The sequence below is a fragment of the Oreochromis aureus genome, linkage group 13 (genome assembly GCF_013358895.1).
Source record: "Oreochromis aureus strain Israel breed Guangdong linkage group 13, ZZ_aureus, whole genome shotgun sequence".
Lineage (NCBI taxonomy): Eukaryota > Metazoa > Chordata > Actinopteri > Cichliformes > Cichlidae > Oreochromis > Oreochromis aureus.
This window is the reverse complement of record NC_052954.1, coordinates 1901409-1922439: the sequence shown is the minus strand read 5'-3', so window position 1 is coordinate 1922439 and position 21031 is coordinate 1901409. Positions and strand designations below refer to the sequence as shown.

The 21031-nt window shown below is 44.6% G+C and overlaps 1 protein-coding gene across 2 annotated transcripts in view; it reads left to right on the top strand.

The window, feature by feature from the left end:
* LOC116320351 (heterogeneous nuclear ribonucleoprotein L-like) overlaps window positions 1–21031 on the top strand; it is a 67256-nt gene that overhangs the window by 40323 nt on the left and 5902 nt on the right. For both annotated transcript variants that reach the window (XM_031739942.2, XM_039622005.1), the window contains 3 exons: window positions 6638–6709; window positions 18528–18745; window positions 19670–19791. In XM_031739942.2, the coding sequence (XP_031595802.1) occupies window positions 6638–6709; window positions 18528–18745; window positions 19670–19791 (412 nt within the window). The remainder of the gene's footprint in view (window positions 1–6637; window positions 6710–18527; window positions 18746–19669; window positions 19792–21031) is intronic.

The window sequence follows — 21031 nt, the reverse complement described above, 5'->3', positions numbered from 1 at the left end:
TTTGTGAGATCACACGATTGTAAAAATATACTGTCAATGAAAGAAATTGGATCATAGCACAGTGGTTAGCATCCAGTGGATCCTCTATCCTGGGAGGAGGTGCAGCTCCGTTGGAGAGCTGCATCAGGAAAAGCATCCAGTGGAAAAATCAGTGTCAAATCAAACATGCGGATCCCTCTGCTGTGAATAAGGGAACAACAAAAGCAGCTTCACTCACTATAAAAATGTCAGTACCATATATTTTTGTCGCTAGCAGCACTTTAAAAAATTCTTCATTCCGTATTTAAAAGAGTTGAACAAAATTCAATCACAGACAGAAATTTGGGTGACTCTTATGTTACGTGTGGGTGACGTGCATATAATGTAAGCTGAACATTTAACAAATGCAAACAGAACAAAACATCAGCAGCTGTAGGTTTGATGATGTTCATGTAAGGTTTTATTCTGATTGGCCCACCGGTTAAGGAGGAGGAGGGTACAGACAGATATTTAAACATACAGAAGCTGCAATCAATACAGTCAGATGTTTGACAGGTTTGTTTTGGCTTGTCAGCTACAGATCCTCTCAGAACATCTTTGCCTGGTGTCAGACGACCCAAAATCATGCAATCAGTGTCACCCTCAGCAAAGATGCACACTGAGCTTATCATTATCATCATAGCAGATACTTTAATACACAAGCAGGCTCAGAGTGCAAAACAAAACCATCTAAATCTGGTCTCAAATACAAAACTTGCCTCTCTTGATGGACTGTGAGACTCATATCTGAGGGTGGCTGTGGCTCAGGTGGTACAGCAGATCAGCTACTGATCGGAAGGTTGGTGGTTCGATCCCAGGCTGTCTGCATGCCAAATATCCTTGGGCAAGATACTAACCCCGAGTTGCCCTCCGATGTGTTCATCGGAGTGTGAATGTAGTTTAGGTTGCACTTGAGTTTAGAAGTGCTTGTATGAGTGGGTGAATGTGGCATGTTGTATAGAGCGCTTTGAGTACTCCGGGAGAGTAGAAAAGTGCTATATAAGAATCAGTCCATTTACCATTTATTCTCACTATTTCAGTGGTAACAAACTTGGTGTGGGTTCAAGGACTGGGGTCTGTTCTTCGTACCTCGCTCACTACATCCAAGATCAAATGACACATCCGAGATCAAATCATCGCGCTAACTTTGAGCTCGCTAATCCGGTTCTCCGAACACACCTGTTGTTGACGATTAGTATAGCTGGATGAAGTAATCTGAGATCACTGGGTGGCTTAAAAGGGGCTACGCATCGATAGTAGAAACATTGATCGGCAACCCTGTGATTGGTCGGCGAAGATGTCGAAGGAGCGCGCTCAGTATTTTTCGGCAGCAGAGCAAGAACTCTTGATTGAGGGATTTCAGGAGTTTCAGAGTTTAATTAAAACGCAGGGGAACACTGCAAAGGCTGCAAAAGCAAGGAGAGAGGGCTGGCAGAAAGTTGCTGACAAATTAAACTAGTAAAGTAATTTATTATATTATATTACATTATATCCTCTTTCACATTAGAGCCACAACAGGACCCACTAGAACATGGGAACAAGTAAAAGTGAAATATAAGAATATTCTACAGAATGGTAATATTTATCACTTATATTGCTTTTAGTCTCCTGAAAAGAGACCCTGAAATAATCTGTGCCAGGGTGCTGGAAAGGAGAGTTCGTCCGCTAGTCGAACCTCGGATACAGGAGGAACAATGTGGTTTTCGTCCTGGTCGCGGAACACTGGACCAGCTCTTTATCCTCTCAAGGATACTTGAGGGTGCATGGGAGTTTGCCCAACCAGTCTACATGTGTTTTGTGGACTTGGAGAAGGCATTCGACCGTGTCCCTCGGGGTGTCCTGTGGGAGGTGTTGCGGGAGTATGGGGTGTCTGGCCCATTGCTACGGGCCATTCGATCCCTATAGAACCATTGCAAGAGTTTGGTTCGCATTGCCGGCAATAAGTCGGACTCGTTCCCGGTGGGTGATGGGCTCCGCCAGGGCTGCCCTTTGTCACCGGATTTCTAGGCGCAGCCAAGTGGCGGAGGGCTTTCACTTCGGTGGCCTCAGAATCTCATCTCTGCTTTTTGCGGATGATGTGGTTCTGTTGGCTTCATCAGGTGAGGGCCTCCAGCTCGCACTGGAGCAGTTCGCAGCCGAGTGTGAAGCAGCGGGAATGAGGATCAGCACCTCCAAATCTGAGGCCATGGTTCTCAGCCGGAAAAGGGTGGAGTGCCCACTCTGGGTCGGGGATGAGTTCCTGCCCCAAGTGGAGGAGTTCAAGTATCTCGGGGTCTTGTTCGCGAGTGATGGGAGAAGGGAGCCGGAGGTCGACAGACGGATTGGTGCTGCGGCTGCAGTGATGTGGATGCTGCACCGGTCCGTCGTGGCGAAGAGGGAGCTGAGTGTAAAAGCGAAGCTCTCAATTTACCGGTCGATCACGTCCCTACCCTCACCTATGGCCACGAGCTGTGGGTAGTGACCGAAAGAACGAGATCGCGGATACAAGCGGCAGAGATGAGCTTCCTCCGAAGGGTGGCTGGCCTCTCCCTTAGAGATAGGGTGAGAAGTTCGGCCATCCGGGAGGGGCTCAGAGTAGAGCCGCTGCTCCTCTACATCGAAAGGAGCCAGTTGAGGTGGTTCGGGCATCTGACAAGGATGCCTCCTGGGCGCCTCCTGGGTGAGGTGTTCGGGCATGTCCCACGAGGAGGCCCAGGGCAGACCCAGGACGCGCTGGAGAGATTATATCTCTCGGCTGGCCTGGGAACGCCTTGGTGTTCCCCCGGATAAGCTGGAGGAGGTGGCTGGGGAGAGGGAGGTCTGGGCTTCTCTGCTTAGGCTGCTGCCCCCGCGACCTGGCCTCGGATAAAGCGGATGAAGATGGATGGATGGAAATAATCTGTTTGTTTGTTTATAACAGCAACCAAGAAAAGGGCAGAGCAAATAAAGACAGGTGGTGGTCCTGCACCCCTCGTCACACCCGGCTTTTTGTACTGTGACATTTATTGACATTGTGGGTTTTTGTGTGTAGTTTTACATAACACTCCATCACTTTTACCTGTTCCCATGCAAGGGGTGACTGAAGCATGCACAGTAAGTTGGGAGATATAGATATATATATATCCATATATATATATCTATATATATAGAGAGAGAGAGAGAGAGAGAGAGAGAGAGAGAGTGTGTGAGAGAGAGAGAGAGTGTTAAGTAAATAATACCCTCATGGGAAAATCGATATCTCTCTATGAGCACACTGTCGCGCTGAGCTAAAGGATCCCGTCTATCCCGCAATATCCGCTGAATTCTGAAAACTCTCCTTATCAATCTTGCACCTTCCTTGCTCGCGTACAAACGGACAGGACATGGCTGCGACAGACTTCCCAAATCCACCTTCGCTTTTATAGCCGTGGTCTCTCATCTTGATTACACGAAGTGTTTTACTATTACTACTCTAAAATATGAATTACATCTGAAATAATCAAATACATGAAATAGAATGATTAATAGTACATTTTGCTTTTTTTAGGAAATGACCTGTATGTATCTGTATGAAATCAATAAAAGAATCAAATACTGCATTATAGTTACATTGATAATATTTATTTATGGAAAAACAGTGGCGACATATCGCTCTTGCTTTCATATAACTGCAGCGGACATACCTGAGTGGCCGCGATCTAATCCTGTTTACATAAAGTAAGCCTGCTCCCGAGCAGGTTCACGCTTACGGATCTGTTGCTATGACAGCAAGTCCCGGATGAGCTTCGGAGAACCGAACGATCCAAGATCACGCGAAATCGTCAACAATCAAATCCAGCTAACTTACTTAGCGAGGTACGAAGAACGGACCCCAGGACTGTAATGTGGGTTGTTTAGGACACCAGCTATGCTCCAGTAAGCTTAGCAGGGAAAAGCAAAAAGAATATTTTACTGTTAAATTATTGCCAGAAGACAAAAATAGTTAGTGAATTACTTATATTATAAATTTGACACCATTCCATCCAGGATCTGAGAATTTATTCTTTGTTTTAAGTCAAAGGAAAGTTGCAATGAAACGTGTTGTATGTTGCTTTAATGATCTGATAGGTCACACAATACTGTGAACCCTGTTTGTCACCTACTTGACTTCACTGAAATGTTTCAGATCGTCGAGCAAATTTTAGCCATTGACAAAAATACAAAAATAGATATAAAATGATGATTTCATTTATTCATGGAAAGAAAGATATCCACACCTACCTGGCCTCATGTGAAAAGTAAACGTAAAACTCAGTTTGGTTCACTGACACAGAAATGCAGTCCAGTTTTTCCCCACTATCCTGAGTGGGTGTATATTTCAGCCATGTGACGCAGTGATTGATACACAGCACTGCAGACAGACGTGTCGTGAATAAGACGCTATCCTGGCGGTACGTATGGGACCGCTCATTAAAGAAAGTCTGTGCCATGTCAGTGCGCCTCCAACATGTATGTAGTACATACAGTATGTAATGCTTTGATGGATGAGAGCCAGTGACTCATTCTGTTTTGATAATGGTCATGTTTTTATCATTGTGATGATAATGTAATGCAGGTTGATGTTCTTTTGTGCTGAGGGGGGAAAAAGAGAAAGCTTGATGCCTCACAGGTACTGTCTCTTTCTTATCTCTGTTCACATGTTTTTGTATTGTTATTCCTGCTTTTCTCTGAATAAAACCACCACAAAACTGTTTTTCTTATTTTTTCACCTCCATTACCACCATAAGTAGTTTTGTTATTTTTTGGGAGCAGCTGGGATTAAATAAATGGAAATAAATGTGCACAAACACACACAAAAAAACTACTATAGAAAATCAGCAGCCGCTCTTCATTTCACTTTGAAACCTCACATTTCCTCAGGGCGGACATTTCTGATCTTTTTCATTTGTTTTTGAAATTCTGATCTCTGCATGACAGATGACCTCGTTCAAATATTCTTCTTTTTCATGAGTTGTCATGTGCAAAGCATGACCGTTTTAATTTGGCCAACTCAACTCAACCGCAAACAAAATGAAGGCATATAAAGGATATTAATAACCTTCACATGTAGACAGCCACTGAGCATGCTTGTGGTGCTCGTGTGGATTTACAGCTGTTAAAACTGCGAGTTTATCTGATGTATTAAAAACTGACCATGTTAAGCAGCAGCATTCTTGTTGTCTGTGTTATTCTCAGCCCAAGAAAATGTCATAATGATATTTATTGTAATACTGTAATATAATGTAATATTTAGGAAAGCCAGGGCAATATTTCAGTGAATCTGTATGGCAGAGATTTGTACCACAGGAGTGGCATGTTAGTGTCTCAGATCTCAGCTATTAGCAACATCTGCCATGGCCGTAGGGATTGTGTGTCGTTCTCTTTCATGGACACAGTATCAGATAGAAGCTACCCCTCAGTTCCGAATGAATCCCACAATAAACATAAATGGAGGAAATAGATTTCCTTGGTGATGTTTCTGCAGGAATTTGAACTCTGGCAGAAACAGGACACCTTTTTTTCGAACTGTAAATCCTTCTTTAAAAAAAGAGTTCAGCTGAATTGTTTCATGAATGCTCCAGATGTGAGTCTTGATTGATCAAACTCAAAATTGCAGCACATCATTTAAATGTAGCGCTGTTAATAACCGGCTCTGATTTTTAAAGATATAGTCAAGAATCCAAAATACTGTCTCCTCCCTTCAGACGCTCTGTGAGGCCTTTAAAGCAGCCAACGTCAGCTGCTGCTTTTTTGTTGGTCTCTTTTCCTTCAGTAACTGAAAAGTATGCTCTGTTGGGTGGAGATCAGGTGACTGACTTGACCACTGAAAAGTTTCCCATTTCTTTACTTTGAGAAACTCTTGGGTTTCTTTGGCAGGATCCATTTGTACTGTGAAGTGCTGTGTAGATTCATTTGACTGAACCTGAGCAGAGAATCTAGCACCATACAATTCAGACTTTTACCAGCAGACACACCAGTCACCCTGTTCCACCGGCGGTCATTCATTGCTGCCTTCCACCATGTCTGATAGAAGATGTGGTACACTTTCCATTTCTTCTGCATTCTTTACTATTTTCATCATTCTGGTGCATTTATTTGGGTTTCATCTGAAACCCGGCTCTTTTAGAGGGTTTCTGATTCTGGTTTCTAATCTGGCCTTCCTGCTCTTGAATTATGGTTTCCACCTTGTTGTTAACCTCCTGTATTTCCGTTTTTTAGGATTAACTTGCTTGTTTGGAGCTGGGAACTGAACTGTCAGCCTTCTGATTAGTGGAGGACACTTTGTCTTGTCTTCTGGTTGTGTTTTTTTTACTTTGTGACTGTCTGTCAAACAGTATAATGAAGTAGAGTATTATTTATTTGTCACAGATTTTTGTCACACATTAAGACTTTAATCATCAAGTTAATCGCTGAGATCTGGGAGCACATAAGCACTGCCAAACATAGGCTCAGTCAGACCCAGCCCGTTCAAGCATTCAGCCTTAATGGACCATTTGATTGGTACTAACAGATCTCTAAAGAGGCAGTGAATGAATGAAACACTTTCCCAGTGTTCTTTAATGTCATTTAAATCAGTATGTGTAAAATCTTCTCGCATTCAGATAATTTGTTTGTGTGTTATCTGTATTTGTATGTATTTCAGACCGTGGAAAGGGAAGACAGAGACAGGCCATTTTAGGTGAACACCCATCGTCCTACGGTGATAATGGTTATGGTAAGTAAGGATTTTTTATAAAGCACTTTTCACAAGCAGGAAGACACAGGAAGTACAAAGATAGGAATAATCACAATTATATAGAAAATAAAAACTCATTTGATGGCAAAAAAAAGACAGTTAACTCTATGCCTTCTTTCTCTCGTAGTTGATGTTTTATCTTTCTGTCATCTGCCAGGTGTCTGACCTGGTTCTGCTGAAGACAGCTTTTTGTTTTTAAGTTCTTCCTTTCGAGTGTTGTAAAGTTCTTGGCAAAGCACATGGCAACAGTGACCTGGTTTCTCTCTTTGGTGCTTCGAAATCTACCTGTTTTGAACTCCCACTATGTCAATACATCCACAGGGCTAAAAAAGTTGGAACACTGTGTAAAATGTAAAACAAAAAAACAGAACGTAATGATTTACAAATCTCGTAAAGCCATAATATATTCTTATATACACATAAAGTTAGAAATATCCTGTCTCAGAGTGACGCTGAAAAACTAGTTCATGCATTCATTACTTCCAGGCTGGACTACTGCAATTCATTATTATCAGGATGTCCTAAAAACTCGCTGAAAAGCCTTCAGCTGATCCAAAATGCTGCAGCAAGAGTACTGACAGGGACTAGAAAGAGAGAGCAGATTTCTCCTGTATTGGCTTCCCTTCATTGGCTTCCTGTTAAATCCAGAATTCCGGCTTCCCGTTTGGATTCAGGAAACAAACACTTTCTCTATTTTTAAGATTAGGTTTCAAACTAAATTAAAACTTTAGATGCACTTAGAACAACACTCATCAACACCACACAGGAGCGAGCAGAGTGAGGTATGCGGTCTTCACACACCTCCGTTCTCTGTTCACCATGTGGGGTGGGGGACCGGGAGGAGGATCTGGCCGTCTGAGCAGGGTCTGTGCTGGTGGGTTTCCCTGCTGATGCAGGGGCCAGTCTGTTCGTCTCCACCCCATCTCCTGGGTCTGGGGGTGGATTTCCACTCCGGGGGTGCTGGTGCCTGGACCCTGGAGTATAGTGTTTTTATGGGGAGTGTGAGTGTGTGTACTGCATACAGTTCTGTGTGTCTCCATGTTGTGTGAGTGTGTGAGGGTGGGAATGCGTGTTTGTATCTATGTGTCAGGTCGGGTCTTAGACTCCACCTCTCTCAGAACATATTTCCCCCGACCACACTCCCTGCCTGTGGCTGGTGCCCCCACCCGCTGGCGGCTGGTTCTCTATGTCTGGGGCTGGGTGCTCAGGTATGTAGTGGCTCACTCCCAGACTCCATGGTCTGCCGGGCCCCTTCTGGGGAGTGGACGGCCCTTGGGTCTCTGGGCCCGAGACTTGGTGGAGCCTGCAGGCTAGTCGCTGCAGCCCCCTGTGGCTTCTGCACAGTGGCTGCTAGGTGACGCCCATCCAGGGCTCTCCTCAGCTCTTTTATGGGTAGATGGCATGATTGCCCCTGCGGTGGTCCTCCTTGGGCTTTCGTGCTCTGGGGGGGGGCTCTGGATGTCTGGGGCCCGGGTCTCCCTCCATGGATGCTTGAATGACCCAGGGGGCAGGGCTATGGCTCCCCATACCCACACTTACATAGAGAAAGTGTGGGTAAGGTGAGCACTCATAAGCGCACACCTACGCAGGTGTACACACAGGTGTACAAACAAGTACCCACAGACACAAACTATCTTGGTTGGCTGCTGCCTCTAAACATCCATCCATCCATCCATCCTCATCCGCTTTATCCGAAGTCGGGTCGCGGGGGCAGCAGCCTAAGCAGAGAAGCCCAGACCTCCCTCTCCCCAGCCACCTCCTCCAGCTCATCCGGGGGAACACCAAGGCGTTCCCAGGCCAGCCGAGAGATATAATCTCTCCAGCGCGTCCTGGGTCTGCCCTGGGCCTCCCCGGTGGGACATGCCCGAACACCTCACCCAGGAGGCGCCCAGGGGCATCCTTGTCAGATGCCCGAACCACCTCAACTGGCTCCTTTCGATGTGGAGGAGCAGCGGCTCTACTCTGAGCCCCTCCCGGATGGCCGAACTTCTCACCCTATCTCTAAGGGAGAGGCCAGCCACCCTTCGGAGGAAGCTCATTTCTGCCGCTTGTACCCGCGATCTCGTTCTTTCGGTCACTACCCACAGCTCGTGGCCATAGGTGAGGGTCGGGACGTAGATCGACCGGTAAATTGAGAGCTTCGCTTTTACACTCAGCTCCCTCTTCACCACGACGGACCGGTGCAGCGTCCGCATCACTGCAGCCGCAGCACCAATCCGTCTGTCGATCTCCGGCTCCCTTCTCCCATCACTCGCGAACAAGACCCCGAGATACTTGAACTCCTCCACTTGGGGCAGGAACTCATCCCGACCGGAGTGGGCACTCCACCCTTTTCGGCTGAGAACCATGGCCTCAGATTTGGAGGTGCTGATCCTCATTCCCGCTGCTTCACACTCGGCTGCGAACTGCCAGTGCGAGCTGGAGGCCCCACCGATGAAGCCATCAGAACCACATCATCCGCAAAAAGCAGAGATGAGATTCTGAGGCCACCAAGTGAAAGCCCTCCGCCACTTGGCTGCGCCTAGAAATCCTGTCCATAAAATTATGAACAGAATCGGTGACAAAGGGCAGCCCTGGCGGAGCCCATCACCCACCGGAAACAAGTCCGACTTATTGCCGGCAATGCGAACCAAACTCTCGCAAGCGGTTGTATAGGGATCGAATGGCCCGTAACAGTGGGCCAGACACCCCATACTCCCGCAACACCTCCCACAGGACACCCGAGGGACACGGTCGAATGCCTTCTCCAAGTCCACAAAACACATGTAGACTGGTTGGGCAAACTCCCATGCACCCTCAAGTATCCTCGAGAGGATAAAGAGCTGGTCCAGTGTTCCGCGACCAGGGACGAAAAACCGCATTGTTCCTCCTGTATCCGAGGTTCGACTAACGGACGAACTCTCCTTTCCAGCACCCTGGCATAGACTTTCCGGGAGGCTGAGGAGTGTGATCCCCTATAGTTGGAACACACCCTCCGGTCTCCCTTCTTAAAGATGGGGACCACCACCCGGTCTGCCAGTCCAGGGTACTGCCCCTGATCTCCACGCAACATTGTAGAGGCGTGTCAACCAGGACAGCCCTACAACGTCCAGAGCCTTCAGGAACTCGGGCGGACCTCATCAACACCAGGGGCTCTGCCACCGAGGAGTTGTTTAACTGCCTCAGTGACCTCGACCCCAGAAATTGGCGGGTCATTCCCTCATCCCCAGACTCTGCTTCCTCCTCGGAAGACGTGTCAGTGGGATTAAGGAGGTCCTCAAGTATTCCTTCCACCGTCTGACAATTTTCTCAGTCGGCGTCAGCAGCGCTCCGCCAGCACTATACACAGTGCAGGTAGAGCACCGCTTTCCCCTCCTGAGGACGCCTGACGGTTTGCCAGAATCTCTTGAGGCAGTCCGAAAGTCTTTTTCCATGGCCTCTCGAACTCCTCCCACACCCGAGTTTTTGCTTCAGCCACTGCCTGAGCCGCATTCCGCTTGGCCTGTCGATACCTGTCAGCTGCCTCTGGAGTCCCACAGGCTAACCAAGCCCGATGGGACTCCTTCTTCAGCCTGGTGGCTCCCTTCACCTCTGGTGTCCACCATTTGGTTGGGGATTACCACCACGGCAGGCACCAACCACCTTGCGGCCGCAGCTCAATGCAGCAAGCCGGCAATGGAGACGCTGAACATGGTCCATTCGGACTCAATGTCCCCAGTCTCCCTCGGAATGTTGTTGAAGCTCTGCCGGAGGTGTGCGTTGAAGATCTCGCGGACTGGGGCCTCTGCTAGACGTTCCCAGCACACCCTCACTACGCGTTTAGGTGCACCGGGTCTGTCCAGCGTCCTCCCCGCCACCTGATCCAACTCACCACCAGGTGGTGATCAGTTGACAGCTCAGCCCCTCTCTTTACCCAGTGTCCAGAACATATGGTCGCAGGTCTGGTGATACGATTACAAAATCGATCATCGACCTGCGGCCTAGAGCATCCTGGTGCCACGTGCACTTATGGACACTCTTATGTTTGAACAAGGTGTTCGTTATGGCCAAACTGTGATTTGCACAGAAGTCCAATAACAAAACACCACTCGGGTTCAGATCAGGGAGGCCGTTCCTCCCAATCACGCCCCTCCAGGTCTCGCTGTCGTTACCCACGTGAGCATTGAAGTCTCCCAGTAGGACAACAGAGTCTCCAGGTGGGGCACCTTCCAGCACCCCCAGGGACTCTAAGAAAGCTGGGTACTCTGAACTGCCACTCGGCGCATAAGCGCAGATGACAGTCAGGACCCGTTCCCTGACCCTGAGGCGCAGGGAACAAACCCTCTCATCCACCGGGAAAAACCCCAACGCACCGGCAGCAAGCCGGGGGATATTAGAATACCCACCCCAGCCCGCCGCCCTCACCAGGGGCAACTCCAGACTGAGACAGAGTCCAGCCCTCTCCAGGAGACTAGTTCCAGAGCCCAAGCCATGCGTGAGGTGAGCCCGACTATATCTAGCCGGTACTTCTCAACCTCACGCACTAACTCAGGCTCCTTCCCCACCAGAGAGGTGACATTCCATGTCCCTATTGCCAGTCTTGGCAGCCGGGGATCGGTCCGCCAGGGCCTCCGCTCCTGGCCGCCGCCCGACACACATTGCACCCGACCCCTATGGCGCCTCCTGCGGGTGGTGGGCCTGCGGGAGGATGGGCCCATGTCTCCTCTTCGGGCTGTGCCTCTAAACATATCATGCATTATTAGTACTGTGTGCTGCTCGGTATCATCCAATATTTATTATTTACTGTTACTGATGCTGAGGTTGGTTGTTGCTATGGTTTCCCTTATGTGTTGTCGTCTTCTTGCTTGTTTTTTTTTTCTCTCAGCAGGTGATCAAGCAGATTTTCAGTATCTTTTCTCTCTCTATCAGTTCAGTTCAATTTTATTTATACAGCACCAAATCACAACAACAGTCTCCTCAAGGCGCTTTATATTGTAAGGTAGCTCGGTGGCAAGTAGCCTTCAGTAATAGTAATAAATCACACAGCAATAGTACATCAAAGATACTGAAGTGGTACATAACCCAGGTAGCTATCACAACTAAAACAAGGTAGTTGGAGTAGGCTAACATTATTTCTTAAAAAAGAACTTACTTCCAGATGTTTCTTTAGGTTGGAGTCTTTTGACGCTGAGAGCAGCTTGGTTGCGGGCAAACAGAGTTTGTATTGCACGGTCAGATTTCGCCCTTCATCCCTTTCTTCATATAATGTGAAGTGGTGTTGGGATTTCCAAGTTAGAAATCCATTCCAGCCTGTACACTGCTGGCTCTGTTGCACTGGCTCTGGGTCCATTGTGTAACTGATGCCACCAACATTAACAGGACGCCGACATTAGAGACTCTTAGTTCGTGTTTTGTTTGGGTTTCTGGCAATGCGTGGAATTACCAAAAATAGAAAGGAGATAGAGAGGGGATAGCCTAGCATATGAAACATGAAAATACCGCTGTGTAATTCATTTATTTCAACAAAATAACTGTATTCTAATTATCACCTTTTTAAACGATAACTGTAACAGAATACAGTTACTCATATTTTGTATTTTAAATATGTAACGCCGGTACATGTATTCTGTTACTCCCCAACACAGTTGACCCCAGATACTTAAACTTACTTGCCATTATCACCTCTGCTCCTTGCATCTTCACAGTTACACATAAAAAGCATATCTAATGTTTAAAATGAGAAAATGTACCATTTTAAGAGAAATATTACCGCATTTGGGATTTCATAGTAGCAACATATTAAAAAAATTGGGATGGGGCAATAAAATGCTAAAAGGAACAGCTGGAGGAATATTTTGCAACCAATTAGGTTCACTGATAACAGGTCAGTAACATGACTGGGTTTGGATTACGACTCTTGCCCATCTTTACTTCTCAGAAGTAAAGATCAACAAAATCAATAAATTTTAAAAAGCACTCTGTAGAGCACACAGACAAAAATTGATTTCAAATCAAGCTGAGATGTTTTCAGTACAGTTCTTCTCTGGGTTTTTGTTCTTTGCTGCAATTTAACAACAAATAGCCTCAAATTACCTAGAGAAATATTTCGAGAAACATTAAATATGTCTAACTTTATAACATTACTTTTTTTGTCATTGGAATGATATACTCAGTTCACAGTCAGTGGTTTCATCTACAGGTGGACGAAATGCGCCTAGCTAATTCAGCTACTTTCAAGGACAAAGAACGTAGCTGGCCACTGACCACTCACAAGTGTGTTGCAAGTTGAGGTTGCATCAATTCCCAGATGCAGTAGTAGTAGATGAATTTGCCAAGATCCCCCAAAAATTACAGAAGCTCTGTCTATAGCCCAGCAGCACAACTCTGAAAATAGAATAGCTTTTGCTACCTTTGGGAGGAAGACCTCTAAGAACAGTGCTTGGTTTGAAGCCAGGTCCGGCACAATGACTCTTGTTTTCAAAGCTGAGCTCCTCTAGCTAAATATGAACGCTCTCCAAACAAGAAGTCCCTCCAAGCACTTAGTGGTGCCAGAATTACAGTAGAGCAGTCAGTAGGAAAATGTCCAAGTAAATATCTTGATGCATGCTCAATCATCCAGGTAAGGAAATCCCCAAAAGTATATTCTCTTCATCTCTATGTAACGTTTTCAGTGGGAGAAGTGACTTCTTCAGTCTCAGCTGACTGCAGGTTTCCCCAACCTTAGAAACGGTACATTTGCATAATGACCGACACTAGCACCACTGACTAACAATGGGCCGTAAGGTCAGTTTCATGGTTATTATTTTGTAAATTGTCATTGGCAAAATGGGCAACTGATCAATGGCCATGAGTACCATTCACAAAGAGTTAGACCAGGGGTCGGCAACCTGCGGCTCCGGAGCCGCATGCGGCTCTTTAGTCCTTATACTGCGGCTCCGCGTGGTTTGGGCAAATAAATTAGAAGTATTTAGCTGAGGTGTATTTTATTTATGTTAGTTCTTTTTAACTCGTAGTTCTAAATTGGAAGATTATTGTGATATTGAAATATAAAAATAAAATTATATTCTATTATTTTTTCATCGCTCAAAATAAGCGTCACACTCGCAGAAGCCGGTGTACCCACCGAAACGCCGTGCATTTATCGAGACTTTCAACCCCAGGTAGGCCAATTATGGATCTTCGGATCCACATTATGTCAGCAGCTGTTCTCCACCGTGAACTATGTTAAAGACAAACACCGCTCACGCCTGACAGATGACGGCTTACAGTCCTGCGTAAACTGACTTCGTATAGCCCCGATTTGCGGACTCTGTGTGCAGAGGTTCAGGAGCAGAAGTCCCATTGTAAACAAATCACGGCAGACCCGACGATGTTTCCATGAGCATGCTTTTGAGCATCTCTTTATTGAGCAGTTTTCACACACGGTTGCTGTACGCATACAGCCGGCTGTAGCTTTTCAGCTCACAGCCCGACATACACCACCAACAACACAACAGCACAGATAGCACAGACGTAAAGGCAGCGAGGCGTGATTGCGGGTGTCGCTCAGGTGCGTCCGCCTCCCCTGCAGCGGCGCTGCAGACCACGCCCCGCCGCACACATTAACCAGGTAAAATACATAATTTTGCAAATATCTATTTTTCATTTTCAGCAGCATAGTGCTTTTTTCCAATTATTTTTTAAGAGTCAGGTCAAGGCTCCAACAGCCCAAAGGAGATATAAGGGAGGCGGCTCACAACAGTTTTTGTTTGCTACATGGATCATTTTAGTTCAGCTGGGTGTCTTTCCTTTTGTTATATTTCTTTAAGAGTTCAAAATGTGTTGATTACATAAATAGAATTTAATTTTCTCTGTAGCACTTCATGGATTTCATAAGCAACACACCTTAGTTGTTCACACAAAGCATAAAGATAAAAAACAATATATACAGTGTTATCTTCATTTTAGATGTCAAAAAGTATTTGCGGCTCCCAGTGTTTTCTTTTGCGTGGAAACCGGGTCAAATGGCTCTTTGGGTGTAAAAGGTTGCAGACCCCTGAGTTAGGGAATGGCTGCAATCACAGCATTGTAAGATGGTGAAAGATGTATCCTTTGAAAGCCATAGAGATGCAGTGTTTAGAGAACATGCACCTCAGCTGTTCCGATACTTCTGACAAACAAGAGATTACTCAAGGTTTTACCATAGCCAGCGGTTGTCCTTCTCTCCTGGATCAGCTGGAGCTTTCTTTAGGAGCTTTCTCTGCTTTGACAAATGTCCAGCTGGGATAACCACATTTATTCAGGGCCTTCTTGATGTGATGTTCTTCTGCTTCCTTGCCCACTGTGTCTGTTGGGATGGTGTTTGCTCTGTGTTGTGGCGTCCTAATGACACCCAGTTTATGCTCCAGTGGATGATGAGAGTCAAACGTTAAATACTGATCCGTATGCGTAGGTTTCCGGTACACATCAGCTTTTAGATGTCCCCCATTACTGATGGAAATCTCAAAGGCTAACAAGGCTAACCTGTCAGTTTTCATATCCTCCCTGGTGAACTTGATTTGTTGGTCCACCGTGTAATGTGGTCCGTGGTAAAATTCACTGAGATTCACCTAAGATTTGATTTTCACCCTGGTGTCATTCACATACCTGAACCAGTGACTCTGTGGTGTACCAGGGTAGGATACCAAAGCTTCTTTTGGACTTTTTCCATGTACAAGTTGGCCACAATTGGTGAAACTTGGGAACCCATGGCACACCCATGTTTCTGGGTGTAGTACTGACCTTTGTTGGTGCTGAAGGTGATCCTGTTGTTGAGGTCAGGGTCATCCTGTAATCTCTTACGAACGACGTCAGGTGTCCCTTGACATCCTGCATATGAGCCGGTCTAAATTTCAGAAGGCTGCCAAAATGGCAAAAACTTCTTTTTTGTCGAACATTATTGCAACTAATAGTCACAATCCTCGAGTTCTGTTTAAAATCTTTAACTCAATGGTTAATCCCTGCTCTGATGTTTCGATGGGTGCCTCCCCGGCCCTCTGCGAGAAATTTCTAAATTATTTTATAGATAAAATCTCAGTGTTAAGGGCCCCACATTCTCTGGTAGTAAATCAAGCCCCAGTTTCCAAATGTTCAACGGTCTTTCAACAGTTTGAACCTGTGTCATTCTCGACTTTAAAGGAAATAATTAATAACCAGAGAAGCTCAAATTCTCTGCATGACATTATTCCTTCTCGTATCATTAAGGATGCATTGAATACAATCGGGTCCTATATCTTATTTTTAATGAACTCATCACTGTTATCTGGCTGTGCTCCGACTGTCTTTAAACATGCAGTCGTGCAACCTGTTATCAAGAAAAGCAGCCTTGATCGTAACACACTAGCAAATTACAGGCCGATTTCTAAACTCCCTTTCATGTCAAAAATTTTAGAGAAAATAGTGCTTCAGCAACTACAGACCCACTTAGAGAGAAATGGTATAAGTGATAAATTCCAGTCTGGATTTAGACCGCGTCACAGCACCGAAACTGCCCTACTAAGAGTTTTCAATGACCTTCTTCTAATCGCTGACTCTGGGCGCTCTGCGGTCTTAGTTCTATTGGATTTGACTTCAGCCTTTGACACGGTTGACCATGATATCCTTTTGGCAAGGTTGGAACAAATAGTAGGCCTTAAAGGAAATGTTCTATCATGGTTTAAATCATATTTCTCTGAGAGGTCGTTCTCTGTCATGATGGGAAAATATTCCTCTTCTTCTGCCACTTTTTGCTGTGGTGTGCCCCAGGGCTCAGTATTGGGTCCTGTGTTGTTTTCTCTGTACATGCTGCCCTTGGGCTCCATCTTTGAAAAACATAATGTCTCTTTTCACTGCTATGCTGATGATATTCAAATCTACCTCCACCTGACTGGGGATGTTTCATCTTCACTACATCCTCTGTTTGATTGTCTGAGGGATGTTAAAGACTGGTTATCACGTAACTTTCTTACTTTAAATGAAAAGAAGACAGAAATTATCGTTTTTGATAGAAATATGCCTCTGGGACAACTGACTGGCACACTCGGGCCTGTTGCTAATCACCTTACTGAAGCTGCTAGGAATCTTGGAGTTTTCATGGATAGTTCCTTCAAACTAGATAAACAGGTCTCTGTGGTAAAAACCAGCTTTCACCAACTACGCCTAATTTCTAAGGCTAAACCATATATACCACACAAAGATCTGGAGAAACTCATTCATGCTTTCATCACTTCAAGACTGGATTATTGTAATTCTCTTTACTTGGGCCTACAATCTTCTCTTCTTCAGCGATTGCAGCTCGTCCAAAATGCCGCAGCACGTCTCTTGACCGGCACTAGAAAGTATGATTCTATCACCCCTGTTCTGGCCAACTTACATTGGCTTCCTATTAAATATCGAATCGATTTTAAAATTTTATTGTTTACCTATAAAATCCAATATGGCACCTGACTACCTAGCTGATCTCCTCTGTCTGTATAGCCCTAAGAGAGCACTAAGATCATCGGGCCAACTGCTCTTAGTGCAACCTAGGTCTCGGCTGAAGACCAGAGGAGACCGTGCCTTTGCCGTTGCCGCACCCAGGTTATGGAATACCCTTCCTCTTCATATTCGCGCATCAGATTCCATTCAGTCTTTTAAATCACGTCTAAAAACGTATTTGTTTAACCTGGCATTCAAGGCTAATTAGGGTAATTTACATCTGGCTTTGCATTTAGATTATGTAATTATTTTATATTCTATTTATTTTATTTATATCTGTAATTTATATTTTATATTGTGATTTTTATCTGTATCATGATTTTACTGGAAAGCACTTTGGTGTACTTCGGTCTTTAAAATGTGCTATATAAATAAAATTTGATTGATTTGATTGATTGACCTCCAACAGAGGACAGAGTTGATCATACAGACAATTGGGCTTAAAGGTGCACCCTGTTTATCTGTCTTCAGTAAACCATACAGCCTTGGTGTAGCTTCCCAAGGATAAAGCCTTTGGTATGAGGTCCAGTCAATAGCATCGTCCTGTTCTTCCTGTTTCAGACAATCAATCACCCTCTTCTGAGACCACTACCTGGGCTCATAAGTATTTTTGTCACTGAGCAGTGACAAAATTTTCTCATGATAGTCTTTCTGGTTTAGCAAAATCTTGCACCTACACATGTCTGCCTGAAGGGTGACAATGTTGTTGTCATTACTAAGCAATGAGAGTAGCTTCCTCTTCTTTATGCTGATGTTGGAAGCTGGAGGCTTTGCATTGCTGAGACAGGCTGAAACTTTTGTCCACAGATGTTGGATCTTGTTATACATTTGCTGCTTTTATAACAAGACCCAGGCTACAGCTAAGGAAAAAGGAGCCAAACAGAGGGTGCACACTTGTGGAGGCGCCATACCTGTATCTGATGTAGCAGACTGACATTCCCACATCACCATCACTAGCCTAAGCCAACACTGATCCAGAGATGATGACACGTCTCAAAACTAGGCCACATCATCCAAAGTCATAACAGGGCATCAATCCTTTTCTCATTTTCAGTTGTCCTTCTATGTTGCTGCTTGGTTGGGGGTGAGTTAAGTGTCTGATTAGTTTTGTTCATACATTTGTCGTTGTGGTGGTCACCCCACAGTTTACTTTGGCGTACTTTGGTTCATCACTCACAGTAAAGAGCTTCCATGCCAATGACATGTTGGCTGTGAGTGTGCGAATGCACTGCGGTGCATGAAATGGTTCCGAATCTGACATACGTGAGACTGACTTTGGTCGACAGTGCTGGTAATTTGCCAATCCTGGATTGGTGCAGACAGCCTTTCATTGAGACAGTGACTGTTTCGATGTGTGCCTTCCCAGGTCCACCATGTCCCCTGCTGCCACTGCCTGGCAACAGCAGGTACAAGCTCACCTCATTGGACGTTCCAGACATGGTGTCTTATCCACTACCACAGTCATCCTCTTCATACTCTGGCCATGCCCCCAGTTCTGTTGCCATGGTAAGTGGCCTCCATCCATCCAAGATGAACTGCACCCGCATCTTCAACCTCTTCTGCCTCTACGGCAACATTGAAAAGGTAAGTGTTTGTTTGTGTATTCTTCATGTGTCTTTAGCGTGTTTTTATAGAAACATATAGAAACATATATAGAAACAGCTGTTAATTTTATTTCCATAATTAGGTTGTAGAAATTGGGCTGCATGGGAAAAGCTATTAAAAACAATAAAAAGCTTCGAGTGGAAGCAAACTCAGAAATTGTGTGTTTGTGTCTATCATATCCTGGCCCTTCACTTTGCTGGGAATTATTCCTACTCACAAGTAAATGACAGTATATTGAATGGGACTAGACCTCTGTACATCAACACCTACTGCATTATTTAGAAATGTACTTCTTTTTGTCACTCATGTGCCTGTGTGTCATTGAATTCTGTTTAATGTCAGGACATGTGATGTACCCCTGCAAACTAAACCAAACCAAACCAAACATAGGTCTGATTCTCCTTTTTTAATGTGATGTCAGAGATTGTTTATGTTGTTTTCTCATACATTTAAAATTTTAACTTTAGAATTTAATTATCTGACTCCTCCTGTTTGCTTTCAGTATGCTATAAATTACTTCCAGCACTTGAATGATATTTTCATGATCTCCTCATCCCTACATTATACGAATAGATTCTGCTGCTCAGGTAACACTTAGAGAACTTCCCCAAACATCAAACCCATTCAGTGTTCTCATAGAATATGTTGATTTCATGACACAGTCAGAATGGCTATATTCTCCAATGTGGAATGTGCAAATTACTACCTGATGTCACAAAAAAGCACAAGCATAAAATATCCTCCTTAGGTCTGACTTTAGATTGACTTCCAAATGTCCTCTAATGTATACTGTGTCTTCTAATGGTTAACATGAAGGAAAGTTTACATCACTAAAACATGTACACTGCTTTCACAATGTATGTTACCTCTTTAGAACAGCTGTTATGTATGTGCTTGTTATAGGTTAAGTTTATGAAGAGTGTTCCTGGCACAGCGTTGGTTGAGATGGGAGATGAGTATGCTGTGGACAGGGCCATCACACACCTCAACAGCATTAAGGTGTTTGGTAAAAGACTGAATGTCTGGTAAGAAGTCCATTAATATACAGACAATGTGCATATCTTTAATAATGTGTGCAAGTGTAGAATTGCTAATACACTTTACTTCTAACATCAAGATTCAATCTTAAATATGATCAACCTATCTCTAATAATCGGCTATGTACCACAGGCCTTCAAGGTGGCTGTAGTTAAACCTTTACTTAAAAAGCATCTCTAGACCCAGCAGTCTTAGCTAATTATAGGCCAATCTCCAACCTTCCTTTCATATCAAACATCCTTGAAAGAGTAGTTGTCAAACAGCTAACAGATCATCTGCAGAGGAATGGCTTATTTGAAGAGTTTCAGTCAGGTTTCAGAGCTCATCACAGCACAGAAACAGCTTTAGTGAAGGTTACAAATGATCTTCTTATGGCCTCTGACAGTGGACTCATCTCTGTGCTTGTCCTGCTAGACCTCAGTGCTGCGTTTGATACTGTTGACCATAATATCCTATTAGAGTGATTAGAACATGCTGTAGGTATTACAGGTACTGCACTGCAGTGGTTTGTATCATATCTATCTAATAGACTCATATTTGTACATGTAAATGGAGAGTCCTCTTCACACACTAATGTCAATTATGGTGTTCCACAGGGTTCAGTGCTAGGACCAATTCTATTTACATTATACATGCTTCCCTTAGGCAGCATCATTAGAAGACACATCCATGCATAACCAAGGTAATGCCATCCAAAGTAAGCATCTGGTCAGAAACCATGCTCCCAAGATTTTTTGGCCCAAGAACATCATTTTCAGTTTGATCTGAATTTAGAAGCAGAAAGTTAGCGGCCATCCAGGTCTTTATGTCTTTAAGATATTCCTGCAGTTTAACTAATTGATGTGTGTTACCTGGCTTCGTGGACAGATAGAGTTGGGTGTCATCTGCATAGCAGTGAAAATTTATGCTAAAATTTTCAGTAACACTGTGAGGAACCTTGGAGTCATTTTTGACCAGGACATGTCCTTCAACGCACATATTAAACAAATATGTAAGACTGCTTTCTTCCATTTGTGCAACATCTCTAAAATTAGAAATATCCTGTCTCAGAATGATGCTGAAAAACTAGTTTATTAGTTTATCACTTCTAAGCTGGACTACTGTAATTCATATGGAAGAGGATTAGGGCTACTGGAAAAAAAAAAGTGGTTTTTTTTCTTCTTTTCCAGAATTCTGAGATTAAAGTCAGAATCTCAGAATTCTGGTATCACCCCAATAGAGCGCCTC